This window comes from Phocoena sinus, chromosome 10, assembly GCF_008692025.1.
Source record: "Phocoena sinus isolate mPhoSin1 chromosome 10, mPhoSin1.pri, whole genome shotgun sequence".
Classification (NCBI taxonomy): domain Eukaryota; kingdom Metazoa; phylum Chordata; class Mammalia; order Artiodactyla; family Phocoenidae; genus Phocoena; species Phocoena sinus.
Window position 1 is genome coordinate 9709464 of NC_045772.1, and position 25339 is coordinate 9734802.

The following is a 25339-nucleotide window of genomic DNA, read 5'->3' on the forward strand; positions in this document are numbered from 1 at the left end:
CCATCTGCTACGCCCTCCACCAGATGGAGCCGGCGCCCACCCTGCCTTCCTCGCAGCTGGTGGGTCACAGGTGATCACGGTGTGAGAGGAGCCGTTCAGAGAAGCACAGAGTGAGCAGGAACTAACGTGCGCCACTGCTGACAGGTGGGAAGAAAAAAGAAATGAAGGAGTCAGAGGAAAGACTCGACGGGGAGGGAGAGCGGAAAGGACAGGTCCAGGCAGAAGCTTCCTTCTCCAAAGAGGAGTCAGACGAAGAGACGCTGGAAAGGGGCGATGTGAGGGCCACCAGGAGAGGACTCCAGGGGACAATGCTGGCAGGAGGTGCCGAGTGAGAGCCACACTGACAGGGCCCAAGACCACCTACCCCTAAGGAAGTGTCACGTCGGGGAAGGGGCCAGGAGGACCCTCTAAGGCAGCGTCTTTCAGACGTTGGGGCTGCAGTACGTACGTACATCACTTGCACTCACACACACAACGCTCACTCTTACTATGACAGGGAAACGCTGACATTTTTCTATTCTCTTTCACTAAAACTAAATGCTGGTCAGGACCCATTAAGTTCATTTCACGTACGCCACATCTCAGTTTGAAAAACACTGCCTTGAGAGACAAAAAGCTCACACTTAGATAGCACTTAGGGACCTGGAGTTGTGGGAAACACCCATCTAGGAACTCAAAGACGTGGCAGACTGGTGAAGGCTGCCGGCACTCTCCTATGGGTCACCTCCACGGCCATGCCCCCGCCCCCACCCCGCCCGAGGCCGTCAGGGGCCCAGGACCAGCCTGGGAAGCACACTCACCTGTGGCTGGAGACTGCCGGACGCAGCTGGCTGCGCAGCCGCTAGAGAGCAAGCTTCATCTCCAGTTGGGGGTGCCCCTACTGCTGGCCCTCCAGAGGGACCTCCCTCTTCTCGTTTGGGCAGGGGACCCTTTTTCGTCGATTGCATTTTAATCTGCTGGGGCTTGGAGTTCATTGGGGAATTGTTGGTGGTCTGGAGGAGCTGCAGGAGCCAAGGGGGTGGGGGATGAGACAGAACTGCAGGCAGTGACCTGGGCTCAGCTGCCCCCGCCCCACCCCTCAGGTCTCAGGGACCTCTCACTCCGTGGCCTGGCTGGGCCTGGGCGAGGTGGGTGGCAGGAGGGCGATGACAGGGCAGTGGGGTGGAGAGATGTCCTCTCCACTCAGCGTGCCAGGGCCGATGTCTCACCTGCCTCAGCCCAGCCCAGAAGGGTTCCAGCCTGTTCCCTGCCCCAGCTGCTCTTCCCACAGACAATCTGTGAACCTCAGCCATCTCCTACTCAGCCCAGCTCCCAGGCTGGGGTCCAGCCTGCCCAGAGCATCAACTCTATCTCTTGCTGCCCCTGTAACAAGAGCCTGGGGTAAGTTTTAATTTTGGGCCTGCCAGAGAGATCAAGTGAGTGTCTCAGGAGCTGGAAACATTTGGAGTGTGGCCATCAAAAATCTTAAGAGCTACCACCCAGGAAGGACTGACTCAGAGCCTTCCCTTATGGCCCAAGTTCAACCTCACACAAAGCAGCGAACAGGCCCAGCCGCATCCCCAAGGGCATCACAGCACGTGCGGGCAGCTTCTGCCAAACCCTCAGCCAGCCCGAAGCAAGGGGGCCTCCGAGGATGACCCTCCCCACTCAACACACTCTACAGTCTTAGTGACGTGGATGGGCCTAAGGAAGGCCATTCTGGAGGAGAAGCAAGCCTGAGGCTGATTCCAAGATCTCAGACAGGATGTATGGAGCAGGGGTCAAACCACTCTATCAAGTGCCGCTACTCAAGGCCATGGATGAAGTCTGCAGAGGGCATAAGGTGCGCTCCAGGACACAAAGAGCTCAAGGCCATGCCCCACTGCTATCCAGCACTCACTCCAACTGGACCCACTGCTCTAAGGGCACGGCCCCAGCCCGACCATCGGGGCACGTACCCAGCATCTCAGAGGCCAGCACTGGCTAGGCGCAGGCATTCTCCCACCACGGACTGCCATACCTCAACTCCACCTTCTCTCCTCCATGGTCACTACCAAAGCTCAGAGAGACAGGCGGTCTAGGGAAACCTCTGAGGAGAGCAGAGAAGATGGCACTAAGGCTATACCTCGGCGCTGTTCCAGTTCTCCCAAGGTAGGGACTGGTGCCTCTGCCCCTGGCAGTCAGTAAGATTTCTCAGGGCTTCTTGAGCAGAGCGTGCTGTGCTCACAGTCTAGAACTGGAGCAGTCCCTGGCACTTCCTGTAGGCAGGCAAGGTGGTCTGCCCGGCCATACCTTAGTGATGGTGCCTACAGCCTTGGTGCGGCCTTCCCGGAACACCAGCCGCTGGTCTATGTGCAGGTACTCAGGGGTCTTGATAAAGCGGAAATGCACGGTGGCCTTGTCCCCGGTGCGCAGACAGTCCTTGTCCATGCTCAGGATGGTGGCTGTCTGCCTGATGCTCCCACAGTGCACTGCCAAGGGAGCCAGGAAGTCAGGAGAGGCCTGAGCCACTCAGTGGCCTCAGGGCAGGGGAGGCAGTGGGTGAAAGCATGAAACAAGCTCGAGCTGTGGCAGGCTGAAGACCTCAGAGGGCAGAGTGAGGCTAAGCGACTGGAGGCCCGTTCCTGGATTGACCCTGCCTCACATTCTCCCACTTTTCCCTCCAGTTAGACCTCGCTTGTCCCCAGACCCACCTGTCCCTAGTTCCTGAACACAGGGCACTCTGTTTGCATGTGGGCCTTCTCTGGACTGTGGGCTTCCTGATGGCAGGGCCCTTGCCCATCCTGTCTTTGTCCCCAGCACCTTGGCAACACCGCCTGGCACACTGCAGCACTTGGTAGATGTCTGCTGAAGGACTGAGTGTGAGGTCCTTGAGGGCAGGTCTGGGTTTCCAGAGCCCAGCGCCGAGCTGGTACTTGGTTAGTGTTTGCAAGAATGAATAAACCACAAGCCACAGCTCGTGGGTGGAACAGAGGGGATGGCATCACTGAACAGGGCAGCGACCTGACTTTTGGCTGCAGCTGAAACTTTGGGGTTTGGGTTGCTGGAGCACACTGTAGGGGGAGCTAGAGCAGGGGGCTTCAGGCTGGCAGTGCCTTTAGACACCTACCCATGGCCTGGTACCGCGGGCTGATTGTGGTGGGGTGGTGAAGGACAAGGATCTCGGCCTCGAACTCCCAGGATGCTTGGGGATTCAAGCGTGGAGAAACCATCACCATGCCCTTCCGGATGGACGAGCGCTTGATCTGAATGAGAGAGAATCCCAGACCTCAGGGACAATAATACCTTCTGGCTTCACCCCAGAAGGTCCTCACAGAGGACCAGGACTCCTTCTGGGAACTGCTACCACCCCAACTTGGCCGTGACCTCTCACTGCACTGGACCACAGGCCTTCTTTAGTGCTACACGGGAAGCCTCAACACTACTATTGGGGGGTCAGGAAAGACTTCATACAGAAAGTGGCATTTTAGCTAGGAGTTGCGAGACGGGTCGGAATTAAGTGGGTGGCGAGAGGGCAAAGGCAGGCAAGCACTCAGGTAGGAGAAACAGGGCGAGCGTGATCTGGCTGTTGGGAAGCCCACAGAAAACCCGGCTTTGCTGGTTAACTTGGCTGGTGCAAATGACCCAGGAGCTAGCACTGACCCCAATCCCCAGGAGACTGAAAGCTGAATGGCAAGAGGATCTGGCATGGACTCAACAGCCCCACGTAGAAGGACCCCAGCAAGAAGGAAGCGCAGGAAGGCTCCCAGCTGCCCTCACCAAGCTCAGGAGGCCGGCAGGCCTACGTTTAAGTCCCGGTGTTCTCCCCGGATGCTGGGCAAGTCACTCAGGCTCTCCTGAGCCTCAGTTTCCTCATCTGTAAAAGTGAGGTCAGTAATCCCTGCCTCGCAGAGCGGCTGTGAGGACTGGAGATGACCCGGAGCCTAGCATAACACGGAGCCCGAGGGGAGTTCTTGGTTTTATCAACACTCACCTTCTTCAGTGCGAAGGAGGCTGTCTGGCCCCCCCGCACCTCCTTGACAGGCATGCGCTTGCGATGGATCGATTTGACAGCAATGGACAGGAAGTTACCCAAAGGATCTGGGCCCAGCAGCAGCGTGTCATTCAGCTTGATCAGGCCCCTCAGTGTTGTCCCCGACACCACTGTTCCCACACCCTGCAGACAATACCCCGGTCCAGTAAGTCCACTGGCACTACAGACTCGCCCCGGCACCCCTGTAGGAAGCGCCACTCAGCCTCCCGCCTTATTCAGTCCACCAGAACCCACTCACCGGGACAGAGTAGGTGTCGTCAATCTGAAACTCAGCAGGCTCTTCCTCCCGGTAACTGGTGCGAGGGGAGAGCAGGTTGAGGAACATCTTCAGCAGATCTAGGTTCTCGCCTGTAACGTTGGAGATTTGGAATATCGGGCACATCCTAAGGTGGGGAGTGTGGAGAGAGAGGAAGAAGGCGCTCAGGTGGCGAACTCCTGCCTGATAGGGGATGAGCAGCACGAGGGCTCCTGGAATGGCTGCTGCTGCTAAGGGTCCCACCACCCCTTCACTGGCCTCCCAGGCCCTCTGCCCAGCTCACCTACTTCTGTCCAGACCTGCTCTGAGGCCTCCTCCTCCTCCTATGTAGTTTTGTCTCTGAAACCTGTCCCCTCCTCTCTGTCTCGGTACCACTACCCTATTTCGAGCGATCATGACTGCCTCTTCTTCCTAAAGCACATACATCCTTAAAACCTTAACCAACTCTCCACTGCAGAAAAGACAGCCGGAATCCCTCCTCCCAACATCTCTGCCAGTTTATTTCTCTCAAATTCCTATATTCCAGCCAGACCAGAGAACACTCCCTCCCTTCTCCTAAGACCTTGGTACTTTTTTGTTCCCAGGTACTTGTTCACTCTGAATTGTTCACCCCCTGCCTGAATTCCTTCCCTCTTATCCAACTACCAAATCCTCTCATCCTTCAGAGCCCATTTCCAGCACCGCCTCTTCTAGGGAATCCTTCCCAGATGGGCACTCTTCATTCCCTCTGAGTTTTCAAAGAACTTTATTTTTTTTTGTAAATTTTATTGAAGTATAGTTGATTTACAGCATTGTGTTAATTTCTGCTATACAGCAAAGTGACTCAGTTATACACATATATATATTCTTTTTCATATTCTTTTCCATTATGGTTTGTCACAGGATATATATATTTTTTAATTTATTTATTTTTGGCTGCATTGGGTCTTCGTTGCTGTGCGTGGCCTTTCTCTAGTTGCGGAGAGCGGGGGCTACTCTTCGTTGCGGTGCGTGGGCTTCTCCTTGCGGTGGCTTCTCGTTGTGAGCATGCTCTAGAGCACAGGCTCAGTAGTTGTGGCACATGGGCTCAGGAGTTGTGGCTCACGAGCTCTAGAGTGCAGGCTCAGTAGCTGTGGCACACGGGCTTAGTTGCTCTGCGGCATGTGGGATCTTCCTGGAGCAGGGCTCGAACCTGTGTTCCCTGCATTGGCAGGTGGATTCTTTTTTTTTTTAAATAAACTTATTTAGTTATTTTTGGCTGTGTTGGGTCTTCGTTTCTGTGCGAAGGCTTTCTCCAGCTGTGGCGAGCGGGGGCCACTCTTCATCGCAGTGCACGGGCCTCTCACTGTTGTGGCCCCTCCCGTTGCGGAGCACAGGCTCCGGACGCGCAGGCCCAGCGGCCACAGCTCACGGGCCCAGCCGCTCTGCGGCACGTGGGATCCTCCCGGACCGGGGCACGAACCCATGCCCCCGGCATCGGCAGGCGGACTCTCAACCACTGCGCCACCAGGGAAGCCCCCTACTTTTAGTTTTTTGAGGAACTGTTTTCCATAGTGGCTGCACCAATTTACATTCCCACGAACAGTGTAAGAGGGTTCCTTTTTCTCCACACCCTCTTTAGCATTTATTCGTAGACTTTTTAATGATGGCCATTCTGACTGGTGTGAGGTGGTACCTCATTGTACTTTTGATTTGCATTTCTCTAATAACTAACGATGTTGAGCAACACTGCATGTGCCTATTGGCTATCTGTATGTCTTGGGAGAACTTTTTGTGTCTCTGTTACACGTGACTACATCTGATTTTCTGTCTGTTATCTGAATGGCCTCTATATCTCCTATTCACGATTAGTCAAACTCCTCAAGATCAGGAATTATATATTTCCCACAGCTCCTAGAGTAGGGACAACACAGAATAGGCACTCAACAAAATGAAATGAATTGAAATGGGGTCGACTGAAACGTACTCCCTCTGCTGGCCAACTGCTGGTACTGAAGACAGCGTCAGGGCAGAGACATAGGCCAAAATGTCAGGCTGCTCCGGGTCCTGTACTTAAGCAGCCCCAAGACTCTGGGAGAAGGAGCAGTGTTAACAAAATTTACTATTATCAAGAGATTATCTCTGACCAAGGAGCCGACCACCTTGAGGACAAGGACTATGCCCAAGTCAACTCTGACTCCTCAATGCCTAGATGAAAAGCCCAGCACAGAACAAACACCCGATAAATATTTATGGCGTCAGGGAATTTCCTGGCAGTCCAGTGGTTAGGACTCGGCGCTTTCACTGCTGAGGGCCCAGGTTCGATCCCCGGTCAGGGAACTAGCATCCTACAAGCCGCGCGGCACGGCCAAAAAAAAAAAATTTTATGGAATCAAAGGGCATGCTAATGAGTAAATGCCAAAACTGATCTGTGATTAGAGAGCTTTTGAGAAACAACCGTGTAAAAAAATTAATAATAACCATTCTAAAAATGGCTGTGTATCTATCACACAGCAGCCAAGCACGGTGCTAAGTGTTTTACATACATCATTTCCAACACTTACAAGAGCCCTATGAAGAAGGTAGTATTATTCCCATTTCACAGATAAGGACACTGAAATATCAGCTGGGATTCCAACCTCAGTGAGACCAGTACCTCAGAATCTGGGTCACCTGATACAGCCCCCGAGCAACATCGCTGAGAGCACAATCTTCTGTTTCAACCAATCTCTGTGCCTGTGCAGAAGTGAATGCTCCCAGGACTTCCCTGGTGGTCCAGTGGCTAAGACTTCATGCACCCAATGCAGGGGCCCGGGTTCGAACCCCGGTCAGGGAACTGGATCCCACATGCCGCAACTGAGAGTTCGCATGCCGCAACTAAAGATCCCGCGTGCCACGATGAAGATCCCACGTGCTGCAACTAAGACCCGGCGCAGCCAAACAAATAAATAAATATTTAAAAATACATAAATAAATCAAAGGAAGAAGTGAATGCTCCCTACCCATTACCTCTCAGAGCTGAAGTTGGAGGCTGTAACAATCACATCATCCTTGCTCTGCACCAACACAGGGATCTTGCGGCAGCCGGGTGACTTCAGCAGGCGCTGTAACAGCTTCAAGGTTTCTTAAAGGGTAAAATGGAACAAAATTAGGGGAACATAGCCTTCTCTTTGGCCAGGCTTCTAGGGCAAGACAGGTCCACTCATCACTGATGCAAGCAGGAGACAAATAGATGGACAGCGTTAAATGCCATAATGCCTGGAGAAGCAAAAGGAGGATCAAAACTTTGGGTGGGTAAGTGCTTGCTAGAGTAGAAGGAGAGTACAGATGGGGACTGTCTGCTAAGGTTATAAGTCTGAAACCTGTCAGGTTTCTCCAGAGTCTCCAGAAGACCTGCATCCTATAAGCAAGTGATTTGGGGTCCACCAGAAGGACAATGTTGTTCCTAGAATTCCCTGCTTCCTGGAAAAAAAGTTCATCTGACAAAAGGATCTCTAGGACATTTAGACACCTGTAGAAGTCCTTATGAGGCCCTCCAAAAGGATATGTCTTCACTTCTCTTCCACCATCTTTAGCAACGGGGGAGAGATGCATGAAAGCCTAGTCTTGCAACACTGTTTTGAAACCTTTGGTGGTAAAAGGTAATCAGACTCTCTGCCCAAATGTCTCCATGTATGTCCAGCTTAGATGGTAAAACCCAACCCCTTCTGCCTGGAACCATCTGAAAAGAGATGCCAGATTAGGGATTTCAAGGACCTTGAATTTGTAACCAGAAGGAACAATGAGCAGGAGATAACTCTAAGCTCTGCTCAGACCAAGAGGCAAACAGGGAGAAAGCAAAAGATTCTGGGTTGATAGACATTCAGGCCAAGGTCTAAGCACAATACAAGGAAACAGAAAATTCCGGGTAGATCACCAAGGAGCCACAGTGCGTGACTGCCCCAAACAGAGAGACTGCTACTGGCTGTTGGCTTCACTTACCTTGCAGGATGTTGGCAGGACACATGTCAATCTTGGTGACCACCACAAAGACAGGCACATTGAGTGCCAATGCCAAGCCCAGGTGCTCCTTTGTCATCCCCACGATGCCAGCATTGCTGCCCACCTGCCCCGACACAGAAAGAACTGTCAGGACAAGGGAGACAGAGATTGCTGCTGGGTGGGCACAGGGGCTCAAAGAAGGCTGAGGTAAGAGAGAACTCCCATCTCTGAGGCCACCATCAGAACAGGACACAGGGGGCACAAGTCTTAGGCCAGAAACAAAATGGCTGTAGATGAAAGCTGGGCTGGGCACAGATTGCTTTAACCTCCAATTTAACAGTGTGGGCTATCAAAATCTGAGGAGACTTTGAAACAATAAAAAAGACAGACTCAGTCTGGGAAAACAAAGTCATCAAAGTGGATTCAGTTTAACATCCCTGGCCCCCAGTTACCCCATCTATAAAATGGGGGATAATAATATTCACTTTAGAGGGTCACTTAGGTTTAAATGACCAAACATATGTCAAAGGTCCAGCACACAACTAGCACGAATTAGGTATTCAAGCAATGGCAGGGACTTCCCTGGTGGCGCAGTGGTTGGGAATCTGTCTGACAATGCAAGGGACACGGGTTCGAGCCCTGGTCCAGAAAGATCCCACATGCCGCAGAGCGGCTAGGCCCCGGTGCCACAACTACTGAGCCTGTGCTCTGGAGCCCGCGAGCCACAACTACTGAGGCCTGTGCACCTAGAGCTCATGCTCCGCAACGAGAGGCCACCGCAATGAGAAGCCCGCGCACCGTGACAAAGAGCACTGCCCATGTGCAGCAGTAAAGACACAGTGCAGCCAAATAAATAAATATAAATAGATTTTTTTAAAAAAGCAATGGCAGCTGTTACTACTGTTACCATTCCTTCCTGTAACAATAAATGTTTTAAAATATCATCATAAAGGCTGGTTAAATAAATTAGAGACATGCATAAGTGTGCGATACAAAAGAAAGAGGAAACTCTTAACTGATGTGGGGTAATCTCTAAGATATGTTTTTTTTTTTTTTTGCAGTATGCAGGCCTCTCACTGTTGTGGCCCCTCCCGTTGCGGAGCACAGGCTCCGGACGCGCAGGCTCAGCGGCCATGGCTCACGGGCCCAGCCGCTCCGCGGCATGTGGGATCTTCCCGGATCGGGGCACAAACCCGTGTCCCCTGTATCGGCAGGCGGACTCTCAACCTCTGCGCCACCAGGGAAGCCCCTCTAAGATATGTTTTAATGGGAAAAAGCAAGGTGGTATACAGCATGCTATCACAAAGAGTGGTGATTGGATCACTCTTTGAAAAAAGCAGCTGGAAGACATTTGGGGGAACATCTGAGATAACATAAATACTTTTAGACTAGATATTGTATGATATTAGGGAACTCTTGTTCGTCTTCTTGGTTGCAATAACAGTAGGAAGCTGTGTGCTAAAGTATTTTAGGAGCTGTGTGCTGAAGTATTTGGGGTGAAGAGTCACAATGTCTATAATATAATCTACTTTCAAATGATTCAGCCAAAAAACCAACCAACAAAAAAAACAAAAACAAACAAAAAGAAAACAAAAACCATACACACACACAGAAAAACTCCACATATGCATCTATCACATGTACAGATAAATATGGCAAAATGTTAATGATTGTTGACTCCGAGTGGTGGGTTTATGGTATTCGTTGTACTATTCTTTCAACTTTTCTGAATGTCTGAAATTGGAGGGAGAGAATATACACATATATGCTGGGTGATTACAAAATATCTCTAGAGGATACATAAGAAACTGGAAGTACTGGTTGCCTGTGGAGGAAACAACACAGGCGGAAGAGAGGCTTTAAGTCCTTTGGTACCTTTTAATTTTTGTACCATATGAATGTATTACTTACTAAAACAAAATAAAATTAAAATTAAAATCGCCAAGACATATTTATACAGGGCTTTATACATTCCAGAGGGACTTCCCTGGTGATCCAGTGGTAAAGTCCCCTTCCAAGGCAGGGAACGCAGGTTCGATCCCTCATTGGGAAACTAAGATCCCACATGCCGCGAGGTAACTAAGCCCGCGTGCCACAACTACTGAGCCCGTGCGCCTCAACTAGACAGCCCACGTGCTGCAAACTACAGAGCCCATGCACTCTGGAACCCGTGCACCACAACTAGAGAGAGAAAACACGCACACTACAACTAGAGAGAAGCCTGCATGCTGCAACGAAGCACCAGCGCGCCGCAGCAAAAGATCCCGCGTGCTGCAACTAAGACCCACCACGGCCAAAAATAATAAATAAATAAATAAAATAAATATACATTCCAGTGTCTTCAAGCGATGCTCTCATTTGATCATTACAATTCCCAGGTGAGCTACCACCTCACCAGCACAGATGTCCCACGCATGTTCCCTTTTCCTACACCGAGACACCTCCACCATTTCCCTCCTAATTCTTCCCATTCCCTCCAACCACCTTTCCTAACCAACCCAGACCTGCTTTTGTTCTTCCCAAGCAGGATAACAGAATGATCTCTCTGTTGTCTCTATATTTTCAAGGTTTTTTTGTTTTTGTTTTTCTGGAAATTGATTGCCATGGAACAATAATGAAATATTTCATTGTTTTCCACAGAAATTTTTAATATTTAGCTCATGGCCTAAAAGTCAGATAATACGTAACATTTCATCTGGGGTGAAGATATGTCCGTTAATTGACCTTGATCACTGTAGCTCAGTTAGAAAAACGCTCATGTTAAACTGATTTCTACACCCTTCTTAATCTCAACCCAACAACTGCCCCAAATACACCCTATGGCTCTTCCTTCGAAACCCTTTTGTAGAGCGGCTTTCCTCAGCCAGTCAAGGTGGTAAGGGCCCCTTGCAACGTTCAAAGATATGGGAGATAAAACCACAATGAGATTGCAAGAACCTCGGGCAGAGAGCCGACAAGAGTGTTCATACATATGCTCTGCCTCTCTTTACCCTCTGGTCTGGGGAGAATTTGCCTGGAAACCTCTGTTTGTGGGGCAACTTGATCAAGTTTGCTCTGAACAGATGTTGGCATTTACTACACTTATTAATACAGACAGCTGGAGGAACTGGGAAATGGGGAAGGGTTTTGAGAAGGATTTTTGCCAAAGGAAAACCCGCTCGCTCGCACTCTCTCTGAAAGCTGTGAAGTTGTGACCAAGGCCGTGGGCCTCACAGACTCCTACTCTCTGGCCAGGAAGATCAAAGGGGCCCAAATGCGAGCTTCGAAACATGATCCAGCCCAGAAGCCTCTGCTCCCTTCCCCTTTCAGTTCACCTACATGATGAGCTGCTTAAAAATCTATTTCCCACGAGACTGTAAGCTCTATGGGAGCTCGGGACACCCTCTTCACTGCTCTGTCTTCAGGCCTGGCACAGTGATAGGCATGCAGAAGCTTCTCAGCAAATAGCTGTGGGACTGGTTGACACTGGTTCCAGGCTTCAGAAGAGGCCACCTCTCAGGCCCCTCAACGGCTATCTGCACTCTCCCCCATTTCCTTCCCAGGCCGCCCCATCTCTGAGGGTGCTGCCTGGTATCATCTCAAAGTAGCCCAACTCCAGGAGGAAACACTTCTGAAGGTAATAAGAAATGCCCCAGGAGAAACCCTCCCTTACCCCTCTCCGAAAAATAAGAGAGGTCTGCAAATGGCACCTTGGTTTCTGCTTAGAGGACCTCCTCCTGGCCTAAGCTAGGAGAAAGATCACGGTACGCTCCTTGAGAAGGCTGGGCACCCCTGCAAAACTTGTTGTTCTTACCCAATTTCAAAGCCCTGAACCAAAAGGCCCTGTCTCAGAACAATGTCAAACACCTGCATATCACCACAGCCCCGGAGCCCAGCTGCAGCCCCCGCTCCTCGGCAGCACCCCGCTTACCATGAGCATGCAGAAGTCAGGTAAATGGCCGGTCATGCCGAAGACCGTGGTCTTCAGGTACTTCTCATGGCCGGCCAAGTCGATGAACGTAATCACCTTAGTGGATTTCTCACAGATCCTTGTCCACTCCAGGCTGCCACCATGGCTGTCTGGCTTGTTTACCACATTGCCTTCACTGTCAAAGCCCAGAATGTCGTTGCCCACACTGCTGGTGCGACCAGATTCAATCTCGTGTTTGTGGCGGAAGAGTTTCTGGCGGGCGAAGCCTCGGCCATTGTCCAGCTCCCCGTGGGTCAGGACCCCCAGAAGCGTGCTTTTGCCGGCATCCACGTTGCCTACTACCGCTACCCTGTGTGAACACAAACCCATACGTTTGTGTGAGAGTTGGTGAGTGAGTGAAGTGGACCTCCGCAACCGGATCCATAAGGACAGGCTTGCCCCTGAGCCTCTCCAGCTCTCTGCCCCTTCTATTCAGGGATGAGCACATTAGGAATGCTCTTAGAGCTGTATCCAGGGAGTAGAAAGTTACTCAGGAGGAACTGAGTTCCCACCACAATGACTTTCTCCCTTAACTTCCATTAGCTTTCCCAAAGCTGCCAGACAGAAGCCCTAAAGCCAAGAGAGGTACAAAATGCTCTCCTCCGTTACCCTGGTTTCAAGCCTCCCGGCCTGATGGGAAAGCAAATGCAGCCCACAAAATGGCCACAGAACATATGGTTGGCCTCTCTCCCACTCTCTCCAAATGGAAATATTTAGGGATGAGGGAGTGCAGAAACAGAGAATGGAGCTATCGGTGTTTCTGGACACTCTTTCCATGCCTCAGGAAGCGAAAGGGTGTACCCGACACGCCAGGTGTCAAAGGCTCAATCACCGTTCTGTGTGAAGCCCTAGACCCCAGGGTCATGCTTCAGGGGACCTGGAACTGTTCTGAAGCCTCCTCACCTGACTTCCAGGAAGTCATTGTCTCCTACTCGTTTCCGGACCAGGTAATCGCGCACACGGCCCCCAGCTTCTTGACGTTCCCGGAGGAGGATGACATCGGCCTCTATTTGTTCTGCCATGCTCTTCACCGTGGCGTAGGAGGCCTCCATGTCAGCTTCACTCAGCCCGTACTCAGTCCCATCTGGTGACAAGGGCCCAGACGTCAGCCTGCCATCAAGCCTGCCAGTCAGCCACCCCTCACAAGGTCCCACCCTGGGCACTGACGAACATGGCTCTCTCTACCAGATACTTCAAAAATTTGCTCACAAGTTAATAAATAATAGGCTTCTCCATTAAGCAGGGCATTCATTAATTCATTCAACAGTAATCACAGAGACTCTCCTAGGTTTTATGCCAAGTCTCAGGCCGGGTACTGGGAATACAGGTGCCCTTAGCGAGCTCACAGCCCAGCGGGGAGAGACAGGAAATTAATTAATTGCAATACAGCTTGAGTGCTTTACTACAGAGCTGTACAAAGAGAATGTAAAGCACGAGCAACTAGCATTGCCTGGGGAAGCTGAGGACAGCTTTGCAGGGAGCTGACTCCAAGCTGCGTCTCCAAACATGAAAAATGGGCCTGCGGAGAAAGGAGGAAAGACATCCTAGGCAGCAGAGCAAAGCATGGAGCACGGCAGATCATGGCACGTTCAGGGACCAGTAAGCAGCTCGGCGCGTTGGGGAGCAGGGTGTCAAGTGGCAGGAGACCACACGAGAGGCAGAAACAGTTAGGCAGACAAACATCACACAGCAGCAAAACACGTATGTACCAGGGTGGGAAGCCTTGGGGTTACACAGGGGAGTAGCAAGATCAGATCGCTGTGGGACAGAAAGATCCCTTGAGCAGCAGTGTAAAGTGAGCGCTGGCAAGCGAGAGACCAGAAACGGGGAGCCCAGTTAGGAAGTAATTCTAATAATCCAGGCAAGAGATAATGACAGGAGACAAAGGAAAATGGAGAGAGAATTTAAGAATGAGTTTAGGGACAGATTTTTAACAGAGGTGGCTCAGGTGAAATGTCCAGCAAGTAGCTGGAAAAAATGAGTCTGAGCTTAGGATGAGGAAGGACGGACCAATCAACCACTAATTTATTGAATGCCTACTGTATGACAGTCCCGGTCAGGTACTGTCCACATGGTGCCATATTTCATTCCCACAGTAGAATGACAGCTCCTCCAGCTGTCTCCTGGGAGCACCCCTCTCCTTCCCTGGGCTCATGTGCCCAACCTCTTTTCTTTTCTGCCTCCAAAGGCCTTGCAGCACCTTCTCTCACCCCCTTCCACTTCTCCCCCTACAAACAAGCTCAAGGCTTTCCTAAACTAAAGGAGACCCAACCCCTCTTCCCTTGCCCCAGCTTATCTACTGAGCTACCATCTCCTCCAAGCATCTCCAGAGTAATGGACACTTGTTGACTTTATGTCCTCACCACCTTCTCACTGATCTGATGACTATGGAAAAACCTGGTTTTCAAGTCATCAGTGACGTTCTGCCCACTCATCCAATGCCCTTTCCTCGAACCCTTCACAGGCAACACTGTTGGCAAAAGTCCCTTTGTTTACTGAGGCACTTCATTCCCGCCCTGCTTGCCTAGAGCCCAAACTCTTCTGATTCACCTCCTGGCCCTCTGGGTCTTCCTTCTGTCTCCTCTGCTGGCTATTCCTGCTGCTGTCCCCAGATGCCGTCTTATTCAGTAGTCAGTCAGTGGCCTTCTTCTCTATCCTTGAAACATTCTCCTTGGCCTTCTCATTCTATGGGTTCAACTGTCATTCTGAAAACTATGAAAATATTCATATCTAGTCATTCTTCCCAGAGCTCCGTCCACACCCTTTTTAAACAACAGCACAAAAACTAACACCATTAATAAAGCATTTTAGTCCTCTCTGCAACCCCATTAGTTAGGCATTACTGTTCCCATTTAATAGTGGGGAAACAGAACCTAGAGGTCTCTGTGCTGGGAGGGAGCAGAGGGGCCGTGTGAGCCTGGGTCTTCTGATTCCAAACCTAGAGGCTTTTCCTCTGGCAAGGGCTCCTCTTAGTGCCAGACCAGTTCCTCCTCTTGCCTTACCTATTTCTAATGACACCACTATCCTTCCAGTCACCCCAGCTTAACACTCATCACTCCAGTCCTGCCCCTTTCCTTGTCCCTGCTCTCCTCTTTTTGCCAATCCAATGCCACCAGCCTGATTTAGGCCATTATTCTACCTGAATCGCCACAAGAGATCCTTAACTGGTCTTAGCAAATCCAGTCTGTTTCTGCCAACCCATCCTGCATAGACATACAAGCTCAAGGTCCTAAAGAATGCACAGCTCTGACGTTGTCACTTCCGAGTCAAAGCCTTGGAAGGGCTCCCCAGGCCCAGCAGCGCTCAGTTCCAATTCCTTAGAGGCTTCCATCCCCCTCCCCCGCCCTCCCCTTCTAAGCTTTGTTCCAGTGCAGGTGGCCGAGTCACCATCCCTCCATGTCTCTGCACTTTTCTAGCTCTATACCTTTGCTCATGTATTTCCTGCCCTAGAAAGCCAATCAGCGTATCTCCACTTGTCAAAATCCTACCCATTCTACTCCCTTATGAAGTTTACCACATGGAATAGAGTTTTGGATGCGTGTCTTCCCCTGCTATACACAAGCATCTCGAGGACAAGGGACATATCTCAAACATTCCTGGACGCTCCATGGGGGTGCCTTTCCTATACCAACTCCTCAAACGTTTGTAAAATGCAAAACAAATGAACAAAGAGGATGCAGTTGAGCCAAGGAGTTTCTTTTTCTTTTTCTTTTTTTGGCTGCGCCACATGGCATGCAGGATCTTAGTTCCCCAACCAGGGATCGAACCCGTGCCCTCTGCAGTGGGAGCTCGGAGTCTTAACCACTGGACCGCCGGGGAAGTCCTGCAAGGAGTTTCTAAATGCATGGCCAACTGCGCTCTGGACACATTCTGGGTTAGAGAAGGTCTCGGAAGCATCCCTAAGAGAAGGCCAGCTAGCCCTGCCACTCTTGCCAGACCCCCACATTCTATCCAACCTTTCCTGCTTCTGGTACAATGAGAAGCTTTCAGATCCTATCCTACACCAGCAGGCAATCACCAGTGTCACCTCATCCATCCAGGGCTCCCAGAAATGCACCCAGTCACATTACCCTTCTCCAGCACGCTCTATACTCCTCACTCTGTAGGAGTGGAAACAAAGGCCAAGGAGAAAAGCCGCAGAGGTCCAATTACTAAAGGCCACATATTCAGCCGTGCAGGAACCTGATCAGATCTCAGTCCTGCCACTGACTTACCTTTCTTATATGTACTCTCCTGCTCAACATAACGCAAAGGCTCCCCACAATTTTAGGATAAAAGTCTAAACGCTTTGGTATGGCATTCAAAGACCCTCAGATCTGGGCCCTGACTACCTGTCCAGTCTCCCCTCCTGACACTCCCAACCTCACATTCTACATTTCCTACTTTACTGAATCACTCCTGGTCCACCAAATACTCCACACTCATCAATGCCTCCATGCCTCTGTGCTTGTGGCTTTCTCTGCTCACTCACTACTGTCTCCACTCACCTAGAAAACTCCTACTCATGCTTTAGAATTCACTGAAGGGGCACCTCCTCCTTTGGAAAGACTTTTAAGTCTTTTCTGACCCTCCCACAAAGATGTAACACTCCTCCCATGCTCCCTGAACTCTTAATGCAGTACCTGGGTCTTAGAAAGTCACGATTTAATATGTGAAGAATGAACAAGGCTCTTTTTGAAAGAAATCTCATGGTAAATCATCTATAACCTGGAACCCTTAAAAAATTACCACTGCAACTATTAATACTAGCTAACGTTTATATAGTGCTTACTATATGCCAAGTGTTAATCTTCACCATGCCACCATGGACTAGATTCTATTATTATCCCCATTTTAAGACAAGGAAAAGCATCAGGCAAACTTAGACCCACCAGGTTCCAGACCCTGAACTAACTGCTAGGTCACATTGCCTCCTTTTAAAGTATCAACCGTAACTTAAGAATGTATACTTAGGGACTTCCCTGGTGGTCCAGTGGTTAAGACTCTGTGCTTCCAACGCAAGGGGTGTGGGTTCAATCTCTGGTCAGGGAACTAAGATCCCACATGCTGCACGGCATGGCCAAAAAAAATAATAATAATAAGAGAAAAAAGAACGTATACTTAAAGAGCACATTCCTCCACCCTGCTTCGAATTTTTTTAAAGTCTAATTTATCCCTACAAAACTTGCCTCAGGTTGTGGGGGCAGTGGTGGTACCATCCGCCCGATTTTATAGATGAAGGAAGCGTCAAACAGAGGGCAAGCACCAAGCACACACAGAAAGTCAGGGATCAAGCTGACCCAGGAGGCCTCGCATCTCTTTTAGTCTTCTGCTTGATCTTCAACTTGTTTAATTACAATCTCTTTCTGCCCCTAAAGAATCCCAGCAGGAAGGAGTCACTATGAATCTAATAGCATCCAATTGGTAGATGCAAAGATAATGCTTGGGTGTGTAAAATACGTGTTAATGAATGTTTGCCATCTTGTTATGCCGTGCCACGGGAGGGTTAATTAACTGTGAGCCACCAAGGTATGGTAAAGTTCAGTAAGAGTCCACATTAAAGAATAAGCAAAGAGTAGGGGCTTTAAGAATCTGGGTCTTCAAAGAACAGTCCCAACACTTGTCAGAACTGATCTAGATGTGGTTTCTTCAATTCTATAAGCTGGAAGTGACCTTTGAGTGGTTCATCCTATTACAGGAGGCCAGGTGTGCACCTGACCCCAAAGCTTTCAAAAGCCTACCAATGATCCCCCTAGTCACCAAATGGAATGGCTTTTTCTGAACCTGACTCTCCCTGCTGTCTCTGTAACACTTGACAATGCTGGCCAACTCCCTCTCTTCCTTTCTTTTCTTTCTTTCTTTCTTTTTTTGCGGTAAGCGGGCCTCTCACTGTTGTGGCCTCTCCCGTTGCGGAGCACAGGCTCCGGACACGCAGGCTCAGCGGCCATGGCTCACGGGCCATGTGGGATCTTCCCGGACCGGGGCACGAACCCGTGTCCCCTGCATCGGCAGGCAGACTCTCAACTACTGCGCCACCAGGGAAGCCCCTCCCTCTCTTTCTTGACAGAACCTCTTGGTTTGCCTATCTCTCTGACCATGCCTTCTTTAAGGTGGTAACACTTAAAACTGGGGAGGTGGCAGTAAATACAGAAAGGAAAGGATAGATATGAGAAACATTTCAAAGGAAGGCAGAGCAATATTTGGAGATCAAACCCTTCTTCCTTGTGTCATTCTTGCAGCATTTCCAAATATTGTTTTCTACTGAAGTTAACTATGTATATGCCATCTCTCCTTCTTGGGACAGAGACCAGATTTTAAGTATCTAAAAGTGCTTTGCAACAGTATCAAGACCTTCTAAGATACTTAATAGATATCTGTCAAATAGTTCAAGACAGATTTTGAGATTTCCTCCATCTTAGACTCAAACTACAAAAGAATTATTACCTGCCTTTACAAAACGTACATTCGGCAAAGAGAACGAGTCCCTCAATGATGCATCGAGGCCTACTTAGGCTTCTTGTAGAGATGACAGAGATAAGACCTGGTACAGGCTAAATTCATAATTATTAAACAAGTCCAGCTGCCATTTCAGCAAAGATAATGTCTTAATGAAGATGAGAGTAAGCAGGCTTTGTATTGAGGATATAAACTAGGAATGACCAGGGGGAAAAAAGCCCAGGATATAATCTGGGACTCTGTCATGGAGGCTGCCTTCCTCTAAAACAATGGGCCCCATTACAATGGAATAAGGGGCTGGGAGGACAATAACAAGTCCCTTCCAGAATAGCAACAAGCTTACATGTCTGATGGGATCTCACAGGGAGAAAAGAGGACCTCTGTTATCACAGCTATCCCCACCGAATGGTCAGTATGGTCCAGGGCAAGGCAGCCTTGCTGAAGAGAGGAATTCTGGATGTCCTTTCCTTGCTGACATCAAGAAGTATCACAGGGGTTCTCTGCTAAGCAGGCAATAAGTAGCAATGGGATCTGCAAATCGGGCTTGGAGGGGAAGACTTAGAGCTGCCTAGGGAAGGCTTAATTCTAGACCTAACTGTGACTTACTCTATCACCTCGGACAAGAAGTTTCCTTGCTCTGTGCTTCATCTCCTCTTATGCAAATGTAGAGTACTGGCGGCAGAAAAGCAGCATCTGTAAAACCGCTTGGAAAGTGAATTTTTAAAAAAGTAAAGTGAAAGGAAAACTATGCTCACCTGATCCCTGCCCAATGACATATATGGTCTCTCCGCATCCCTCGTCCATCCTCTCCCACATTTGCCGAAGTAGGCTGTCATACTGCTCTGATGTAGGGCTCACTAGAACCAGCTAGAAGAGAAACCAACAGCCTTAGGACCACACTTACTAGAAGAACACCACAGCCAAAGCAGATCAAGAGCCTGACCAAAGACCCTGACTGAACCCCACAGCACCCTGATCTAAAAGAGCTGGGCAGCCCTCTCATGCCCTCTCTGCCTCTCCTTAAATAGCCTTTGAGCCCAAGGCCTTATGAGAGTTGAGTTATATGCAGTACTGAAATGAGTATGTCTGAACCACAACCCACAGAAAAGAGGGTGTGAGCAGCCTGCCTCCTGCTGCTTAACGGAGGGGCAGGATCCACAATGACTGAGAATCTGGCATTGCAGGTAGAAATTAAATGAGTAGTGCTTTACACCTACATGCCAAAGTCTTCTACCTGCAGCTTGCAACTCACAGAGATCTCCATCCAAGGCCAACGGTTCCCATAATAACATAAGAAGTCTGTTCCAACTTGCCTTGGCTATCTCAATTATTTAGGAATCGGCAGTAAAAACTGCTGCAAGACTCATCTTTATCAACAAAACACATTACTCCTAAGATGGGTATTAGCACCGTCATTTTGTGAATTTCTGCCAATAACATTAAAATATCAACCACTTATCTGAGGAGGCCATTTACCAACAGGCATGTCAGATCCCATTCTCTAACCACTCATGTGTGACCTTGGACAAAGAACTTAACCTCTGAGTCTCAGTTTTTTAATCTACAAAATGGAGATACTACTACCTACATCCTAAGGCCACTGTAAAGACCAAATAAGATAACATGTAAAGCATCCAGTCCACAGCTCAATAAGTGGTAATTACAATTTTCTTCACCCAATCATCCTAGAAAAATCTTCCTGGATGAAACTAGCCACCGCAGTTCACTAACTGCTTCTCCTTTTGGAAGCTCTCAGAACCTTATGTCCATCCCCACATTTAATTGTAGCAAGTATATAAACTTATAGCTTCTAATCTTTTCCTCAGGAATCAATCTGTTCAACCCCTCTATCCTCTCCCTTCACATCCGTTTTTCTTTTCAATATCATCAGTATTAATCTACATATAGCTTCTCAACTTTAAAATACTGAGAAGGACTTCCCCAGCTACGTGATGAAGGAACACTTCCCTATCCTGGAACATTAAATAAGTTGGTCAGGAAGTAGAGGTACTGCTCTCTGCAACTCTGCCCTGCAATTTCCCACTGCTTTCAGGCTTCTTCAGCACCTTGGCCATCAATTGACATCTAGCTCATCTGCTTGAGTCAAGTGTATCTCTTACAATTTCCTGAGTTGACTCATCAGAGCTTATGCTTTGAACCTGGGTGCTGGGACGTGTGCATCGTGTCCCATTACCTCACACATTTCCCCTGACCATCCTCTCTGAACTTGGCCAGCCTCGTTATGGCATTAGAGGCACCAGACAGGACCACTGTGACAAGGTGCAGTACCGGCTTCTAAGTGCTCAGCAGAGACTAGAGGGAGAGATCAATTAGCTGCAAGGTAAAGTTCTCTCCTGTTTGGACCAAGTTTCATGCAATTTTGCCACCACAGACTAGAAAGTCACTCATGTTTTCAAAAGTCGTTAAACTTCTCTACCGTAAGTACTCAACAACAGGTAGGAGGCGGTATCGGTGTTCTATCCTGCATCAGCTGCTACTTAATCTGCACAGAGAATTATCAGTTTATTCAGTTCACTTCAAACATTTACTGAGTAGTATGTAACCGGCAGTACAGTAGGTTTCTTACATACAGTTCTCGTTTTTACAATGCATCTGTACTAAAAAGATGATGGAGCTGGAGAACTGAGAGGTTAAGAAACTTTCCCAAGGTCACAGAGCCTTTTTAACTGGCAGGGCAGGAAAGGGAACCCAGCCCTGTCTGACCCCCAAGTTGGCATTCTTTCCTTTAGCAATGTTAAGCACCTTCGAAACACCAGTCCCAAATTATACTTAATTTTTTATTCCTCCCACCCCCAACGCCAAGCAGAAGATGAGCCCTTAAATCCTGCCCACCTTCTCGAGAGCTCAGAAGACACGACTTAAATCGTCCTTCACTATTCCAGTCAAACAACATAAAGTCCCACTCCCAGAATGGCGAAATGATGGGTCACTGCCCATCTTTCACTTCTGTTTTGGTTGGGTTTGTAAAGTAGACATTCTTCAGACGTCCTTCTCCCGGACTGAGCGACTACTTAATGTTTCCTCTCCCAACACCAGGAAGAGCCGCAGCTGACTCCCTGCTCCCCCCTCGGACTACATGATACTCCCGCGCGCCCTGCCCAAGCCACCTCCGACCCTAGGCTGCCGTGGACAGTCCACGGGGAGAGCCACTCTCGATCTCGAGGGAGGCGGCACCGCGTGGGGACGACCACTGCGCGAGTAGCTGCCGGCGTCCGGCGCCCGCGTTCCACGTGGCGGAGGCGAGGGGTTGTGATCTCGGCGGGAGCCGGACGGCGGGAGGCCGGGTGGGCGCCGCCGGGGAAGGAGAGCGGTGCGGCCGGCCGCCGGAGCCGCCCCTCACCGGGGAACCCGCCGCGCGTCCCGCACTTACAGGTGGGTGGGCTCGACCCCTCCTGCCCCCGCCGTCGCCCCGGAGACTGCGCGGCCCCACCGCCCGGTACCCCTCGGCGCCCGGACGGTCCCCTCAGCGCCGGCGCCGGCGCCCGGGCCTACCTTGCTGGTGAGGTCCAGCTCCGGTTCGCCGTTGAGCGCCTCGCCGTCCTCGCTGCAGTCCGAGTCGAAGCCGCCGTGGAGCCGGGCGGCAGCCGCCGCGGCCCTGGCCGCCCCCGGAGAGCTGGGCTCGGGGGCGAACATAGAGGCAGGGACCGGCGAGTCCATCGGGAAGCGACTCCGCTCCGCCGCCATCTTTAATAACTTAGGCTAATTCGTAGCCGGCCTCCCCTCCCTCCCCATATCATTTGCCTAATCTATGCGCAGCCCCGCCCCAAACCTTATCAGAATAATTTATGCGAAATTTCTCCAGCCGCGTAGAGGATGACACGTATCTCTAGCTAAGAAACAAACGACCAGGCCTCTCAGCCACCAATCGCTGCAGCTCTTTCAAGTACCTAATGAATAATTAATGAGACCCAAAGCCCAACAACAAATGTCTGAGACGTCACGCGCCTTGATCGTAACTTGGGAGGGACAGCACCGTGTCCACGCTACCTGCCAGGAGCCTTCCCGCCAATGGGAGCAGAGCAGAGCACGACTGACACAGCAGCCATACAATGAGAGAAATACACACAACGCTTACCTTCACCGCCCATCACTCTCCTTGTTTTCAGAGGCAGTGCTCAGCTTCCAAATCCTGCTGTTAGGCAGTCGGGGGCGGAGAGCCTTCCGATGATAGACAGGTGAAAGGCCCAATCCAGTCTTCGGACAAGTCCCGCGCCTCGGGCCACCGCCCACGGAGATAGTAAACTGCGCAAGGCGCCTCCCACTCAACTCAGTGACTCCGGGCAGTCACTGAAGACTGATTTTCGACCTGCTGGCAGCCTCCAGGCAATTTTAACACTAGGATCGATGTCTGGAATACTACAGCAGCCAGAGCGCGGCAATTAACTGAACGCTGACCTTAGGGAGAATTCTCCATTCATTGCCTCTGCGGAGAGAGCAGTTACACGACCAAAATGAGGCAACTAGCTCAATAGAGGCCAAAAGTACCTCAACACATTTGTGAACTGTAAGGCCGAGATCTAGAGTCTGTTAAGGTAGTTTCCTATGGATGATTCTTCCTGTGTCATCAGCTGTGTAAAACCCAACCCAAAACACTATCAACAGAAGTTTTACTGTCTTGAATTCCTCTTCCAAAAAACTGGAAGAGCTTGATGAAATTAGGGATTAGTCAAACTCTAATAATGCTGGCCATGGCCACTCGTCCCAGGCAGCAAGCAAGAAAGAGCAGCCATTTCAGAAGATAACATACCCAGATTTAGGTGTTTGGAACACAAGATTTTGTGAGCAAGAGGCAGGGTTCCAAAGAGCTTTCAGTTTCAGGGATCTACTTGAGAGTTAAGAGGCAACTTCTTGTTCCTGTTTGCAACTACGATCAAATCTTTTTTTTTTTTTAATATTTGGCTGCACCGCGTCTTAGTTGCATGGCACGCGGGATCTTAGTTGCCGCATGCAGGATCTAGTTCCCCGACCAGGGATTGAACCCAGGCCCCCTGCACTGGGAGCCTGGAGTCTTAACCACTGGGCCACCAGGGAAGTCCCCAATCAAATTTTATCTGTACAAACACAGGTGAGAATCTGGGATGAGAAGCCATCCAACTCCAAAAGTCTTGATAATAGTTCTTCAATTTTTTTTTTTTTCTGGTGAAATTGCTCACCGCTATCCTACATATGCCTCTATGAGGTAGATAAAAATATTAAAATCTCAATTTGGCAGAAGAGCCAAATATTGTGGCATTATACTCCAGAATAATATTGATATTTAGAATCTTACCAACTGGCTCTTCCAGAAAAAGTTCAAGTTCAGAATGTGCTGACACCTGATGGTAAGCTAAAAAACATGCCCTTCTCATTACAGGGCTTTACCCAGAAAAAAAAAAAATTCTCAGAGAAGGTGCTCCTTGAGTTGAATAGAGAAATCTCAAATCACATTTTAGAGAGGGAATTCCTTACCATCTTTACATCCTCTTTCGGAAGACAGGTTAGAACCTAGGTTCAAATCCTAGGTCCACTATTTACTAGCTATGTGACCTCAAGCAAGTTAATTAACCTCTCTGTGCTTCAGCTGTCATCTCAAAAAAAAAAAAGTACCTACCTAACAAGTTAGCAGTAAATGAGTTAATATAAGTAAAGCACTTAGAAGAACAATGTTTGCAAGCCTCAATTACCAATCATACACAAATATAACTGTAATCCTTATATGGCTTACAGATAATAAAAATTTAAGATGATTCAAAAGTTGTCTGGACGAGGGCAGAGGACTCCCAACCACATGGTAGGCACACAAACAAGTATGTTAAGTGATAATTCTGTGTTTAGTGTAATGGTGTTGTTAAAAAGAAACAAGCCCCAAATGGAGTCACTTGTGTTGAGCCCCACCAAGATTTAACACCTAACCTAACTGCAGTTTCAACCTCTATCAGGAGTAGAATCTTAAACCAATCACTCTGGAATTTCCTGAATCAGGTAATCTGCCTGATAAGACCCCTTGCTTCCTATAAGGGAATGTGACCTTCCCTAATACAATCCACTCTTTCTTCTGCCTGTTGAAAACTTTCCATTTTGCACAACTCCTAGGAGCGCCTTTCTATTCACTAGGCGGGATGCTGCCCGATTCATGAGTTGTTTAGTAGGCCAAGTAGATTTTCAGATTTACTCAGTTGATGCTTGTGTTTTAAGTGTTGAGCTGTGTTGAAGCAGGATTAAAGAAATGACTGAATTAAGTGTGATCTTTTCTTTTATTGTTTTTCCAACTTTCTGAACAAAAATCCAAAAGGATAGCAACACTAAAGTGGATGATGAATATTTGCTGAAGCCTTCCACATGTCTTTGGGTAAAAAAAAAGGGAAAACAATCCATGTGGGACTGAGTTCATCTTCCTGACACACACAATGCACTTAACGCCTTAAGAAAACTCAGAGGAAAGCTCTACGGCCGCCACTGTGAGACCAGACGGGAACCCGAAGGCAAAAGGGCAGTGGTCTATGAGTAGCAAGCCGAAATGCGACACCAAGGAACTGAAATAGGATTATTCCACTTGAAACGTGACTCCCGGCGAGGCACTTACCCTCAGAGCTCCCGGAAGGTGAGGGCGGTCGGGCCCACTAAACAAGAGAATTTGCGCCCGACCGCGTCAGTAAGGTGCTTTGAAATCACCTGGCGAACGGCATGCTAGACAAAGATAAAGCAGCCAGCGCAAGTGAAACTAGTCCGGGTTCGCGAAAGCACTCGG

General features: G+C 49.4%; 1 protein-coding gene across 2 annotated transcripts in view; it reads right to left on the reverse strand.

The window, feature by feature from the left end:
• Nucleotides 1-25316, reverse strand: part of GTPBP1 (GTP binding protein 1) — a 30991-nt gene extending 5675 nt beyond the window's left edge. The window contains exons 1-12 of one of the 2 annotated variants that reach the window (XM_032646134.1): nucleotides 25175-25316; nucleotides 22105-23035; nucleotides 19347-19458; nucleotides 13060-13240; nucleotides 12118-12466; nucleotides 8208-8331; nucleotides 7236-7350; nucleotides 4251-4395; nucleotides 3953-4135; nucleotides 3089-3224; nucleotides 2272-2450; nucleotides 801-1001 (exon numbers count right to left, since the gene is read on the reverse strand). In XM_032646134.1, the coding sequence (XP_032502025.1) occupies nucleotides 801-1001; nucleotides 2272-2450; nucleotides 3089-3224; nucleotides 3953-4135; nucleotides 4251-4395; nucleotides 7236-7350; nucleotides 8208-8331; nucleotides 12118-12466; nucleotides 13060-13240; nucleotides 19347-19458; nucleotides 22105-22296 (1917 nt within the window). In that variant the 5' untranslated portion in view covers nucleotides 22297-23035; nucleotides 25175-25316. Of the gene's footprint in view, nucleotides 1-800; nucleotides 1002-2271; nucleotides 2451-3088; nucleotides 3225-3952; nucleotides 4136-4250; nucleotides 4396-7235; nucleotides 7351-8207; nucleotides 8332-12117; nucleotides 12467-13059; nucleotides 13241-19346; nucleotides 19459-22104; nucleotides 23036-25174 lie in introns of those variants that run through there. The other variant, XR_004351856.1, reaches the window with a different exon arrangement.
• Between the last annotated feature and the right edge of the window lie 23 nt (nucleotides 25317-25339).